Genomic DNA, 15,039 nt, shown 5'->3' with positions numbered 1-15,039 from the left:
TCAGCAACAAGAGAACCAAAGAATTCCTCAGAAACAAGAGTCTCCCCCGCCTTCTAAGAAACAAAGTAAGAACAATATTGTCTCCAGTCTGGAATGGGCCTTCCAGAGTAAAGTCCTGTTATATATCCCATAAACAGTCAATTGAAAGCAACACTTTGTTCCTGTAGAAAAAATGCCACCCACAGAATCAGTGAAGCTTATAAATTGACACCCACCCATCATGCCCACATGTCCTTCTGCCTTTACAAAGACAAGGCTAGTCAGACTGTGCGCCAGTGAGCTCTGGGCAGTGTCTCAAAGGTCACATGAATTGATCTTGATAATGATGCTGTGTTTGGGGACAAGGGGAAGTCTATAGGAAAGGGGGCAAAAAGTGACCAGAGGGAATAAGCAGGCTCTAGGCTCCAAAGCACCAACCTCTTCCACACAGGAGCTCCATCACCACTGAAAGAAAGAGAGAAAGAGAGAAAGAGAGAAGAGAGAAAGAGAGAAGAGAGAAAGAGAAAGAAAGACAGGAGAGAGAGAAAGAGAAAGAAAGAAAGAGAAAGAGAGAAAGCAAGAAAGCGAGAAAGCAAGAAAGAAAGAGTAAATAAAAATAAGTAAAAGTCACATGACTTGGCCAAGTTATCCTGAATCAAGACATAACAACAACAACAACAACAACAACAAAAAACCCATACTTTAAAAAACAGAATCACACAAAAAGAGCAGATCTTACTATAGAAATTTACTTTTTCTTTCTAAAGCATGGAGTAAAGAAAAAGACACAGAAAATAAGGGTCAGAAAGCTTAGGTCAAAATCCTAACTCTGTTACTAACTTGTTCTGGGTGATCTTGGGCAAGCTGCTTATCATCTGCAATACAGCAATCAAAGTGCCTTCTCAGACTGTTGTTACATTAAACAATGGAATCTAACCAAAGCACTTACTGCTAACTGTTACACTGTAGGCATATGCTCAAGAAATAGTACGGGGCCAGGCAGGTGGCTCAGGCCTGTGATCCCAGCGCTTTGGGAGGCCGAGACAGGAGGATCCCTTGAGCTTTGGAGTTCAAGACCAGCCTGAGCAACATAGTGAATCCTGTCTCTATTAAAAAACAAGAAATAAAAACCTAAAAAGAAAAAAAAGAAATAGTATGGGAAAGGGCAGGAGAAAGGAAATAACTTTAGGAACACTGTTTGTGTTCACTCATATAACTTGCTCCTCCTCTGGCCTTCCCCATCTGAGTAAAGGCAGTAACTATGCACAATAGTTTAAGCCAAAATGGGGAATTTGTCAACTCCTCCCTTTGCACATATTTCCATTTCCAATTCATCAACAAGTACTACTGGTTTTAACTCCCAAAGATCTCCCCTAATCCAGATAAAATCCTTCACCTTTCTCTACATTTCTGGTGCTGTCATCTTCCCAGGTACAACCAATTGCTGACAGATCTTGCCTTCACCCTACTATCCATTCCCCCACAGAACAGCCACATGATTTTTTTTAAATACTAAACCAAACATTTGCCTTATCTGCAGGAGAACCCAAAGTCTATAACATGACCTAGAAGAGAGGCCCCACATGATCCAGCCTAGACCTTCCTTTCCGACATCATCTCAGATCACTCATCTTGTTCACCACACTCCAAGACCAACGGTCTTCTTTATTTTTCCAGAACCTAAATACTGGAATCCTAAATGCTTGGAATCCTTAAACTCTTGTTTCCTTCTTCCATGCTTCAAATCTCAGCTCAAAGGTCAGACGAAGCTTCCCCATACCTCTGCTAAAGTGACCTGTGCCCATTACTGTCATATCATACGGTTCATTTTTTCCTGTGTGAAATTATCTCATGGCCAGGTGCAGTGGCTCATGCCTGTAATCCCAAAATTTTGGGAGGCCAAGACAGGAAGATTGTTTGAGCTCAGGAGTTCCAGATCAGCCTGGAGTGAAAACTCCATGCAGAGTGAGAACCTGCCTCCAAAAAAAAACCAAGTCAAAAATAATAATAATAATAATATAAAATTCCCTCAGGTATTTATTTGATCTTTTGTCTCCTCACTGTGACCCCCACTGGAGTGTAAGTTTTGTGCAGCAGGGATTTTGTCTTGTTCACGCCATATCCCCAGCTCCTAGAACAATGCCTCACATATCATTGTCTTGGGCCACATATAAAATACACTAGCTAACACCAACAATTGCTGATGAGCCAAAAAAAAAAAAAAATGGCAACAAAAATCACATAATGTTTTAAGAAAGTTTACAAATTTGTTTTGGGCCGCACTCAAAACCATCCTGGGCCACATGTGGCCCACAGGCTGTGGCTTGAACAAACTTGTTTTAGCAGGTAAGAACCCTTCATGTTTAAAGGAAATCCAAATAAAAGACTGTATTATGCAATCCACCTTAATGAGCTGTACCAGTGCCTTCAATTTCAGAAAATTATTTCTGTCATGTAGCCAAAGTCCCTTAAGCTGCAATTTAAATTTTCAGTAAAGATAGTCACTTTTCCACCTTTTAAAGGCTGATTCTCTTTTCTTTAAGCGTCTTGTCTTTTGTTTCACTTTTTAATATCTTTTATTCACAGCTTTTCTCTCAACTTCCACATATATCTAGAAAGATTATAACCAAAGTAGACTCGTGCATCAAAGCATTCAGTCAATTTAAGAACAGCATCGAACTTCTGGCCACTATGCATGCCAGATATTTTTTTATGATCCTGAGAAAGAAGTCAAAATTTAATCATTGTACATCTCACATCTGCGTTGTTTGCTCACACTTTCTTGCTAAGTATTCTGGCCTCCACTTAAACCGCATTTTTTTCACCTGGCCTGTTTTTCAAAACAATATAATTTCTCAAAGCTGCTATCAGCTTTTGTTTTAATTGTTTTCCAGATTTATTTTGTGTGAGAACTCTGGGCTTATATAACAAAGTACTTAAGAGCAGGAAGCACCAGTAAACCTGTACCCTACAGGTAGGTAAATGACCACGTTTAAAGTCAAGTTTCCTGTACCTAATGCTATGGTTTGGATGTGCTTTGTTCAAGTGAAAACTCATGTTGACATTTGATCCCAAATGTGGCAATATTAGGAGGTGGGACCTAGTGGGAGGTGTTTGGGTCACGGGAGTGGATCTCTCATGAACAGATTAATGCCCTCCCTGGGAGTGGGGGGCAGAGTTCTCATTCTGTGGGTTGATAGAAGGGCCAAGTTCCCTCGGTTTCTCTCTCTTGATTCCTCTCTCACCATGTGATCTTTTCTGCACATGGCTGCTCCCTTTACACTGTCCACCATGAGTTGAAGCAGCCTTGAGGCCCTCACCAGATGCAGCTGCCAAATCTTGAACTTTCCAGCTACCAGAATTATGAGCCAAATAAACCTCTTTTTTTAAATAAATTACCCAGTCTCAGGTATTCTCTTTTAGTAACACAAAATGGACTAAGACACCTAGCCTCAGGATTTCCATTGTTACTGAGTGTACATAGGATTGAAGGATCACAATATGACCTCCTATTCTTTCAGCAAGCCATTGTCACCTCTCATCGTTAACTGCTCCTTTCTGCTCTCAGTGTGGATTAAAGAAACTGGCACCCTTTCTCTCTGCCAAATACCCTGATTACACCACCTCCCATTTCCTGTCTTCTTGATCCAAAAATTGACAAGAAGTAAAGAAACCAAAAATACCTTGTATATGTGCCAAAATGTTGCAAAAATTAAGAAACCCAGAATCTTCAGAATGGTATCTTGAAGATTTGTTTTAAAAAAAATAATAATATATAGGCTACAGAGGACAAGTTATCCAAAATTCTTTTAAAAATTCAAATTAGTAAGTTAAAAAACAGAAAAGACTAGAACTTTCAGAAAGTCAAAGTTCATTTTTTTCTAGCAATCTTAAATGTTAAGCTTTGAGGCTTCATGAAATATTTATACACACCAAAAAGTCATCAATGTGAGGTTAACATATAAAAATTTTTAAATAACTATATTTTGAGACTATACATCCCCTTTCCTTTAATCAATGCATATTATAAAGAAACATTAAAAGTTGTACCTACCTTAGCTGGAGGAACTTTTCCAGCAGCTGTGATTTGACCAGTAAAAAAACGTCCAAAATGATTTGCTGCTAGGACAACAGCCTTATAACTTTAAAAATAAATAAATAAATAAATAAATAACAATTCCATAAAAGGAGAGATCTCAGACTCATATATCATCATAAGTAATCAATGAAGTTTTGTCAAAGAATAATCACTAATATTTATATAGTATGTACTATATGTCAAAAACAGTTCTAAGTGTTGTATATATACTTGCTCCTTTAATTTTCACAACAAGCCTATGGATAGGTACAATTAGTATCTTCATCCCATAGGTGAGAAAACTGAGATACAGATTGAGAGACTTGCCCAAGGTCACTCAGCTAGGAAATTGTAGAGCCAGAAGTCTAACATAGGTAGCCTGCCTACAGAAGCACTCTCTTATCCATTATGCACCCACCCTCTTCATAACAAGTACTGTAGAACATAATAGAAAATGTAATGAACGAAAGATAGGAAAATACTAACAATGGTTTTCTTTGGGTGCTAGGACTATACATCCTTCACACTTACTTTACTATATTGTCCAAATCTTCTTTGATGACTAGGTAGTGCTTAGGTAATGGGGGGAAAATCTTTAAAATAAAAAAATTAGGTCATCCATAGGCTTGTACATAATAAGATTCCAACCTCGGAGAACAGAAGAAACACTTCCCTTGATCTCTAATGTTTCAAAGTATGGGATTTTCAGACATACTGACTGATTACCTTTGTGATCTTGGGCAAATTTTTAAAATTTTCTAAACCTTGGTTTCCTCATCTATAAAGTGAGGACAAAAAGCATCTATCTTTTAGGGTCGTGAGGACTAAATGAGATAATGCAGGTGAAACACTTGGCATAAAGCCTGTCACATAGAAAATGCTCAGTGAATATTAAGTGTTTTAGCCAAAGAAACAAACTATTTAATAAATCAAATAATTTTCATACTATTTTATATGTAAAAGGCACTTTTGCATTCTTACTTGGTAATATATACACTGGCTCAATATTATAAAGCAACTATTAAAACTCCCCTGCTAGGTGACAAGAAAATCTTCTCCCTGATCATATTTTTACATAATAATATTTGATACAATAAGTGATGCAAAAACATATAAAGTCACTATTAACTTAATCATACTGGAGCAAAAAATAATACTTTAGAGATTATATTATCTGTTGCTCTTCTGAATTCAAGTGACAGCATTTTTTAATGGGCAAATATGACAAAGATTCAAAGGCCACTGTAAGAAATTAATTGTAGAATTAATGCTCTAAAAGATTCAGTTGCTATTCTGAAAAATAAATCACAAAAGGAGGTTGATTACACAGGAAATGTACAAGAAAACATTTATAGTGAAAAAAGTTAATAAATTGGACATTTTCTTCATGACAGCAAAAAAGTTCAGACTGAACAGTAATGAAGTGGAAGCAGCACATCTTCACTGTAATATGGCTGTGTGTATGAATGAGACAGATAATGATTTATCATACATTGTATGGATATGTATACTAGATGATTCCTTTTACACTATGCTCTCTGCACATATCAGCTCAGGACATAAAACAGTGATTCCTCAAATTGTGATCCCTGGGTCCCTGCAGGTTTAAACTTCAGACAAATCTGGGGCCATAGTGGATGAGATGGAGAGTAGGAATGTTTCTACACAATCCTGCCATACTCAGTGTACCCAAAACTACTCAGCTCTTATTGGATTTATTTATATTGTCTCATAATATTTCATTTGCTCAAAAGATTCAACAGCTAAAACCACTTGATCTAGAGTGACTGGTTTTGATATTCTTTCACATATGTGCATTTCAGAATCAATGGCACCCTTAAAACTTAACATTATACATTTTCTAGATAAAATTTTAAGTCACATTAGGCTAAATAAATTTAAAAGCGTGCAGCTAAAAACACAAAGTAGAATCTATGACATATTTCCTATGCTAAAATGTAAAACCTAAGAAAACTTTTGCTTATGTGTCAGGCTATAAAAGGCTTTATTCGTGTTAGTCATGTTAGTGTCTTTTATGCACTGTTTTTTTAAAAAGATGTTCTTTGTGACTCATTAATATTAGCAAATTGTCAACTACTAATAGTTTTCATGCTTAAAATCTTATTTAATTAGTTTCTTAGAGAAGTTGCTTCATAAGCATTATCCCATTTCCAGATTGTTCCCACCCTTTAAGGCAAAGTCAGCAGTACACTGCGTTCATGCAGCTATTCCTGTCCCTCACCCATGGCAGGCATGATTACTCAATCATAGCCACATTCCTCCAAGCAGAATGGGCCTTAGAATCCTTCTCAACATAGTACTCCAGGCAATCAACAGAGAATGTATTGGTGCTATTGGGCAAATGAAGCGTATTACCATCTTGACCTTAAAGGTAGAAGACATAGCCCTCAGTTATCAATATGGGTTTTGACATCAGATGAAACTTCCTCTAGTCCAGACCTTTTTCCTATTCTTTAAATATTTTATAAATTTACCTAAGCAAAACCTAATTAAGATGGCAAATCCACTAATATATGCATATTAATTTAACCACATGAAATTGTCACTATTCAACCATTTTTGACCCATAAAAACAGTAACTTCAACCTAATATATACATGTATACACACACATATGAAATATAGTGTGTTCCTCATACAAATAATCTGACAGCTATTTGCTTTGGTGGATGGAAACATTACTACTCTTCTACTCACTAAGATTAAAAAGGAATATATAATAGAGTTCATTTCCTATCTAATTACTGTAAAACCGTAAAAAGAGTCAAATATAATTTAAATGTACTCTCAAAAGGCTGCAATCTACAACAATAATTACAAGTAAAATCATCGTAAAAGAGAAAAGCTACAGTGTGAAGGTTTCTGTAGCACCATTGTGCTTTTGCTCATTTGAAATGGAAAAGAACCTACCCTGCAATGTTGGCCATGGAGCTTAGTGCATCATATCCCTGAGCAATTGTAACTCTTGGAACCTGGTCCATTGCCAGAACTGTAGTTTTTCTTTGGGAAAGTTTATTTAGCAACTCTGGATTTTGGGCTGGGTAAATAAAACTAATCAGTGTTCCCGATGTCTTTAAAAGGTCAGCTTCATGAACACCTAATGTTGGATTAACCATAGGGGCTCGCACCTGGGAAAAAAATCAAGTCACAGATTAAAAATATAAATACCTTAATCATATTTTTAACTAAACAGGAAAACTTAGATAATATGCTATGACTTAAATAATACTCCAGAAATAAATCTGCCATCAATAAATTTCTGACTAAAAAAGCACACACAGACATATACCATCTATCCCCTCCCTAATGACCTGTGGACTGGTCTGAGTAAAGGGTACACACACCTGGGAAATACAAAATACTGAGACTGGTTTGACAATTAACTGCAGAGAGGTGAAAAAATATATGGAAGCTCTCCAGCAAACCTGCAGTCCCCAAAACTTATTACCCTGGTAATATTAACAGATATTAGAATAAACAGACAGGAAGTTTCGTTGTGTGTTCAATCCTTCAAGCAAGATTAAATCCTTTCTAATTTTGGTAAGCATAAATATTTGGAGTGATGAGACATTAAGAACATTGTAAACTAAGTATAGATTTATGTCACTTTAAAATTCCAGGTGACTATTTATAGATGAACACAACTCACACTAGTAACCTTGCTGAATTGGGTTTAAGTCAAAAGCTACAATATATTTTGTTACGTTAAGAAGTATCAACTAAGTCAATGAATACACACTCCATATGCTTGAAAGTTTCCAATATCCACTTTTTAAAGCCAAATTTTTTAAATTGCATTTTAAATATATTTTAAAATATGTTTTATATCCAAGTTTAAAATCAACCTTCAAATAAAATATCCCATTTCATTAGTTCCCAGTTAGCAATAGTGCTTTTAGGCAAGTAAACACAGAAAACACAGCCTCTGGGACTTATGTTTTAAATACAAACACAAACATTGGGTCAATAAGTTTATCTCACAGCATTTCACCTCAATTTACCTATGAGACACCTTTGTCTGCTATTCCCATTTCAGTTGTTGATCTGGTGATGCATATGTTTCTAGGTTCTGGACTTTAATTAAGGCTCTCTGACAAGGTCTACTTTTCCTCCAAGAAAATCTATAACATAGATTTAGTAAAAGTTAGAAAACAACTCTGAATTGATTCTACTGGCCCCTATCAAATGCTCAGCTGAGACCGTTGTCATCTGAGTAATTCAAGCCAATAGAATGTTTTCCTGAATGCGCTCCTCAGGATGTTAACAGACTTGGCTCAAACGAGAGGCCCCCAAGATCAAGAAGTTCATTAATGCTAGTACTGTACAAGGTCATATAGTATTCTATGTTACAGTATTTCTGAGCACACCATTAACTGCTTATATACATTGTGAATCCCTAAAAGGAACACATAGCATTTCCAAAATGTAAACACACCCTTATAGGGCTTTTTCAAGACATCTCAAAAGATGATCTCTAGAATATATATGAGAATGAATTATACTTCTCTTTTCTCTAAGTAATTTTACTATATATCTAGTTATATTACCAAGTATTTGTAAACTTAAACCTTTAAAAAGCTTTAGCTGAGTTGCAGTTAATCACCATACCACAAATTTTACTATTAACTTTCAATATCAAAAATTGGTTTTGTAACATTAGCAAAAACCACCTGTCAAGTGTTAGGATTTTAAGGAAATAAAAAAACTATGTGATTGATACCTCATAGAAACTAATGTAGAAAAAAAGCTTGTATTTCGTGAAAAAAGTGAGTTACTTTCCTGTTTGCCTTGGCTGCAGGAGGCTTAGCATTTAATTTAATGCTCAACTCTAGTTATCATCTGTGCTAAACCCTTGATACAGTCTCTTCCCCTTACTCTAAAGGATTTTTTATTTCATATTTTAATTCTCAAGTCCTTTAGTATATAGATTTCTGTTATATATTACCTTAAGAACTTATTTTAAAGTAGGTAAAGCTACTTGCCACTCAGCCCAAAGCTGCTTTCTCCAAAATAGTCATGCCCTCTCTAGAAATAGCACTTATGTCAGTGTAAATCATTGTGCCTTCAGGTGTCAGAAGATCACTGAACATTCAGTCCCAGACTAAGTTCCACACTTTCTTTCCATTCTAGCAGTAAATGTTCACGTGTGGGTATTCTGGATATATATGGACCATGTAGAACAAATTTTTCCTAGCCAATTAAAAGAATTTTCTTATAGCAAATTTTCATATAGCAAATGTAAAAATGAAGATCACTTTTTCTTTCCTCATGGTTAAACATAGATCATATTGTCTGATAAAAGTTTTACTGGAGTATGAAGAATATGACAACATGCAATCATTTCTTTGAGAAAAATACACTATTTGAAAATAGGAAAAGGTATAACTCCGGAAAAAGTAATTTAATTTTTCTATGAAAAGATTTTAAAAAGTTAGCATGCTATAAATGGGAGAGGAAAAAGGAATAATTACTTTGACCACCAAATCAGAAGCCAGCGCTTCCTTTGCCCCTTGGATTTGGGCACCTGCCGCTCTATAGTGATCATCTGAGAACTTGGAAGCTTCGCCCGCACCAGATTCCACGACAACATTAAAACCCTGCTTGACCAAGGTCTGAACGCCAGCAGGAGACAATGCCACTCGCTTTTCATTTTGGAATATCTCTTTGGGGACTCCAACAGTCAGTTGCTTATATGGAATTCCTACAAACAAGCAAAGGGGAAAAAAAATACATTTGGTAAAAAACAAACAAAAAATGTTTAAAAACAGTTTTCAGAAAACTGAAAGGGGCAATCTTTTCTTCAAAATACACCACACATGCAACCTGCTGTTCAGAATGATGTTCCTGATTCATACTTATAATTCTTTGACTTTTTTGATAGAGGATAAGAAACTTTTATGCCTAGTCTTCTGAAACTTCTGAATATTTTATTTAATCAATCGGCTTTCTTCAAGGAATATAACAAACTTAGCTGATTTGTAGGCAGAAAAAAGTGGGTTTAGAGATCCCTCCACATGCTGATTCCACTCTTCAAACTAAGCCCCTCTGGTTATGGTCTCCTTGTCCTTACTTTTAACAAAAATGGAAGTAACTAGCTATTTTGAAAACAACTGTATCCTAGACATTTTGATGGCCTGCCACACTCAAAGTTCCCTTCCAGGCAATTTGGCCACAGACAATGCCTCGTAAATTTCTAAGTGTTGTATTTTAAGATTTTACACACTCAGCCACTTAGACGAGGGATCAGCAACTGTGTCAAGGACAATCATCTACAGGGCAGATGAGGAAAACTAGCAGCTGCACCTTATGAGATGACTTAGACAGGAACTCTGTCCAAGGACACTATATGTTGGCCAGTGACTACTCAACCCACTGGGTTCTCTCTCAAGGAGTTTGAATGGGAGACCCAGAGAAAGGGACAAGGAGAGTAGATCAGTGCAAATGTTATTTGTAAGCACAGCTACGAGGTAATCAAAGGGAGGTCAGCAGTAACAGTGGCAGAAACATCAGTAGTAGATATTTAAAGAGAGAAGATGGGTCACAGCCATGAATTCCACAAATAACATTCTGCTTATCCAAGGAGTAGATGGGGGGTTTCTGGGCCCTCACACTTGCCAAGAATCCACATAGCAAACCCTCATCACAAAATATAATTTGATGTGATTCCGTTTCTTGCAACCCAAAAAAGCCTATGTAGTACAATCTAATATTTAGATATGGTTCAGACCATCTTTAGCTATAGGATATCAGTTTCTCCTGATGTTTTACTTAATATGCAGCATAAACATTTTTTAATGAAGAGTATCTGCTTCTATCTAAGGTTTATTAAAGCTTAGGAAACCCATTCTTGCAACCTAAGATCTGAATATGTACAATTTCAAAATGATTGAAATTATCCCTACAGAGTAACTTATTAAGACCTTAGAGAAATTAAGTCAACCTAGACCTGAATTTGAACACTGTCTTAGATTCCACACTACCTATACAGTAATAATTTACAGTACACAAAAGGCAAATAATGCTGAATCCTACTCCTTACTTGAAGGAGAGGGAGGAAAATAATAGAAAGCTGGCAAATATTTGGATTGACATACAAAGCTCAATCACACACACTTATCTCAAGTTCACTTATCTGACAACTTCAAATTGTCAGGCTCTACATGGCAAAAGCAAGGAAGCTACCAAAGATGACTGAAGCCGTGTCAAAAGGATTTAGAAGCCAATGTGAAAGGGCTTCCACTGACCAAATAAGAGATAATTTGAGCACATACAAGGGACATAGAAACTGGCCAAACAATACCAAGATAATTCAATCAGCCAAACCTAGAATGTTGTAAATTCTACACAGCAACAATGAAATTCTTCAGTATATTAAAAGGAAAAAAGAAGAGAGGAACTTATAGACAAAAGAGACATATCAAATGTGTGTGGACCCTGTTTGGATCACTCTTTGAACAAGCCAACTGTAAAGAAAAAGAAGGAAGGAAGGAAGGGAGGAAGGAAGGAAGGAAGGAAGGAAGGAAGGAAGGAAGGAAGGAAGGAAGGAAGGAAGGAAGGAAGGAAGGGAGGAAAAAGCAATTGAAAAAATATGAATACTGACTATAGATGGAATTACTTACTACACTTTTCAGTATGGTAATGAACTTATGGTTATATTAAGGAAAAAATAGACTCCTTATCTTTCAGAGATAAAAATAATTGGGAAATAGTGAGGAACCAGAAATTAAACAAAAGTGTCTTATACATAATCAATACAGAGATCTTGATGTCCATGGATTTACTCACAAGGACAGTATTCATGTCTTCAACACAGTTATTTACCTTTATTTTATACACAATTTTATCACACAGGATAATCTGGCTTTCCAGAGCAGTTTAAAAGAAAGCATCTGAAGATAAAGTTGGAGGCTTATAGGGACAGATACCCTGCCAATTGTGACTTGTCATCTGAGAACAAGAAAAGAGGCTATAAAATCTATTCAAGGCAGACATAAGATCTCAAAACACCTAGCAGTTTAGGGGTCCTTAATGAATAAACAAACGGTCTTACAAACTTAAAAAACAAAAGAGGGCATTATTCTATGTGACAAAGGTTGCCCCCCAAATATCCATCCTGTTCCTCCACCTTAATAAGAAAATGCCATTTTTAGCTGGGTACACTGCCATCTAGAATAAAAGACAAAATGTCCAAGTCTCCCTTACAGCTATAAATAGCTACACGTCTGAGTTCTGGACAGTGAAGTGAAGTGACAGAAGTACTGGGATGGTCTTGGGCAAGACTGATGAAAAAGAGTTGACTTGGTTTAGAAGGGCCCCTTTTAGCCTCTCCTCCTTCTGGCCTGTACCCCAGAACAGAAGCAAGTAGACATCCTATCAGGGAAGGCCTTGTAGGCCACTGGAAGACTTCAGATCTTCCTCTGTAAGAGTTAGGAAGCAAGTGGCAAATTTTGAGTTAAGGAGTGACCTGACTGTACATTTTTAAAAGATTATTCTCACTGTCCTGTGCAGAACAGACTGTAGGGGGCAGAGGTAAAAAGCAGACCGTGTAGAAGACTGGTGCATCAGTACAGGTGACAGATGATGATGGCTTGGACCAAGATGATAAAAGTAGCAATGGCAAGAAGAGGACAGATTGTAGATATGAGATAGAGCTGACCCATACCTACTAGGAGAATGTAGAATGACTCCAGGGTTTCTGACCTGAGCAACTGCAATCAAATTGCTACTTACTAAATTGGAAAGCATTAATGTAGACCAATTAACATACTTAATTCCTAATACCTGAGCAAAGTTGGCCTGTATATGGTACAATTCTCAAATACCAACAAGGAATTAGAAAGGGCTTCTAGGAGAAATGGTTACTATGAGCAATAGGCTCCAGGGACAAGTCAACTGGTTTATCCTTTTCGTTTGTTTTTTCTATTACCTTTTCTTCTCTGTTAGCGCTGGAAATCAGGAACGTCTCCAGTATATGGAAAACACAAGATAGCACTTACTTATTTTTTGTTTAAAATGATCACTCACAAGCACCAGGCCATAAAATTACATGGCTTTGGCTGGATGCGGTGGCCCACGCCTGTAATCGCAGCACTTTGGGAGGCCAAGACGGGCGGATCACGAGGTCAGGAGATCGAGACCATCTTGGCTAACATGGTGAAACCCCATCTCTACTAAAAATACAAAAAATTAGCCGGGTGTGGTGGCGGGCACCTGTAGTCCCAGCCACTTGGGAGAGTGAGGCAGGAGAATGATGTGAACCTGGGAAGTGGAGTCTGCAGTGAGCCGAGATCGCGCCACTGCACTCCAGCCTGGGAGACAGAGTGAAACTCTGTCTCAGAAAAAAAAACAAAAAACAAAAAAACACTACATGGCTTTTCCTTTTATCGATCATCAGATCTATTAGTTCCTATGACTTGAAGGTTTCATTTACAATCACTGAAGTGAGACTTTACCTGGTTTTACAGGCGCTTTACACCACAGTTCTTGGTGAGTATGAAATGTTCGTAAAAAATCCTTCTTCACATGTAGACCCTTACAGGACCCCAAATTGCTAAGTAAAGGACACGAGCAGCCAGTCACCAGTGTTTTCAGTAGGCTTGCCATGCTGATATGAGTTCCCAATTTTCTGACTCCCCAGTTTCCTTCAAGGCAAATCACTAAGAAAAAAGAAAATAGGATGTTTATATGCCAAGAAAAAAACTATCTGTCTTTTAAACATGAAAAACATTTTTAAAATGCTAATCTAAAGAGTTTGAAATATAACAGTTGTATGTAGACATGTACAAAGAATTTTATTTGCCAAGTTTGTTATTTACAGAAGATGCTCAAAATTCGTTTTCCAGTTCAGGCATTTAAAACTTGGAATCCATTTTCCCACTAAAACTGGAGTTCTAAACTCACTATTCAATTCCAAACCTAGGTCATATAATCTATGTGATCCTTAATGTAGCTGGAAAGCTTAAATACACACACATATTGCTACAGAATCAAGTCATATTTTACATGAAAGTTATCTTCTAAGTCAGCATGTCCAGCAAAAAGTGCATGTACTTCAGTTACCTTTGAATTTCCCTTAAATTACCTAAAATACTGTACAGTACAATGGTGACTTATATTTAGCCACCAGGTCATACCGAATACTCTGACATCCTATTCAGTGCAGCAGGATGCTTATCCACTGAGACCTCTGAACTGAGGCTGACTGAGTGAGTGAACACAAGATTCATGTTTGCCAAGTGTACCTCTCAAGAAAATTAAACACGCATGACATATGACTCTAAGAAAAGAAGAAAGAAAGAAAAATTCCATAGCATCTTTATCAAATAGGCTTGTGCTTGCAGATGTGGCCGTAACTATGAACACTTTTGTCAGTGGTTCTCACAAATGGCCACTTTTTGCCAGTTCTAACCAGGCTGGGTGAAGTGTCACTGGATTTTGTTGTTACTAAGGCTTCAGGAACTACCTCCACCTCCACCACATTCCTCAGTAGATCCCCAGGGATGCATGAAAGGCACTCCCGCTGTCCCCATAATTCCCAACGGTCCTCCATACCTTTCTCTTCTTTCTTTCAAGAATGGAAAGAAGCCAGGCACCGTGGCTTATGCCTGTAATCCCAGCACTTTGAGAGGCCAAGGTGGGCAGATCACGAGGTGAGGAGTTCAAGACCAGCCTGACCAACATGGTGAAACCCCGTTTCTTCTAAAAATACAAAAATTAGCCAGCCCTAGTGGCTGGCACCTGTAATCCTGGCTACTCGGGAGGCTGAGGCAGGAGAATCGGTTGAACCCAGGAGGTAGAGGTTGCAGTGAGCCGAGATTGCGCCACTGCACTCCAGCCTGGGTGACAGAGCGAGACTCCGTCTCAAAAAAAAAACAAAAAGGAATGGAAAGAAGCCAAGGACTTAGAACTTTATCAGCTAACTCAGCTAACACTGCTAACTCTGCCTGTAAGTTCTGCTGCATC

At 37.3% G+C, this 15,039-nt stretch overlaps 1 protein-coding gene across 5 annotated transcripts in view; it reads right to left on the bottom strand.

The window, feature by feature from the left end:
• NNT (nicotinamide nucleotide transhydrogenase) overlaps positions 1-15,039 on the bottom strand; it is a 99,686-nt gene that overhangs the window by 79,878 nt on the left and 4,769 nt on the right. For all 5 annotated transcript variants that reach the window (XM_005556851.4, XM_005556853.4, XM_005556854.4 and 2 more), the window contains 4 exons: positions 13,530-13,733; positions 9,549-9,778; positions 6,988-7,205; positions 4,034-4,121 (listed from right to left, as the gene is read on the bottom strand). In XM_005556851.4, the coding sequence (XP_005556908.1) occupies positions 4,034-4,121; positions 6,988-7,205; positions 9,549-9,778; positions 13,530-13,680 (687 nt within the window). In that variant the 5' untranslated portion in view covers positions 13,681-13,733. The remainder of the gene's footprint in view (positions 1-4,033; positions 4,122-6,987; positions 7,206-9,548; positions 9,779-13,529; positions 13,734-15,039) is intronic.

The sequence above is a fragment of the Macaca fascicularis genome, chromosome 6 (assembly GCF_037993035.2).
Source record: "Macaca fascicularis isolate 582-1 chromosome 6, T2T-MFA8v1.1".
NCBI lineage: Eukaryota > Metazoa > Chordata > Mammalia > Primates > Cercopithecidae > Macaca > Macaca fascicularis.
The sequence above is the reverse complement of the archived record's forward strand: the minus strand, read 5'-3'. Positions and strand labels throughout refer to the sequence as shown.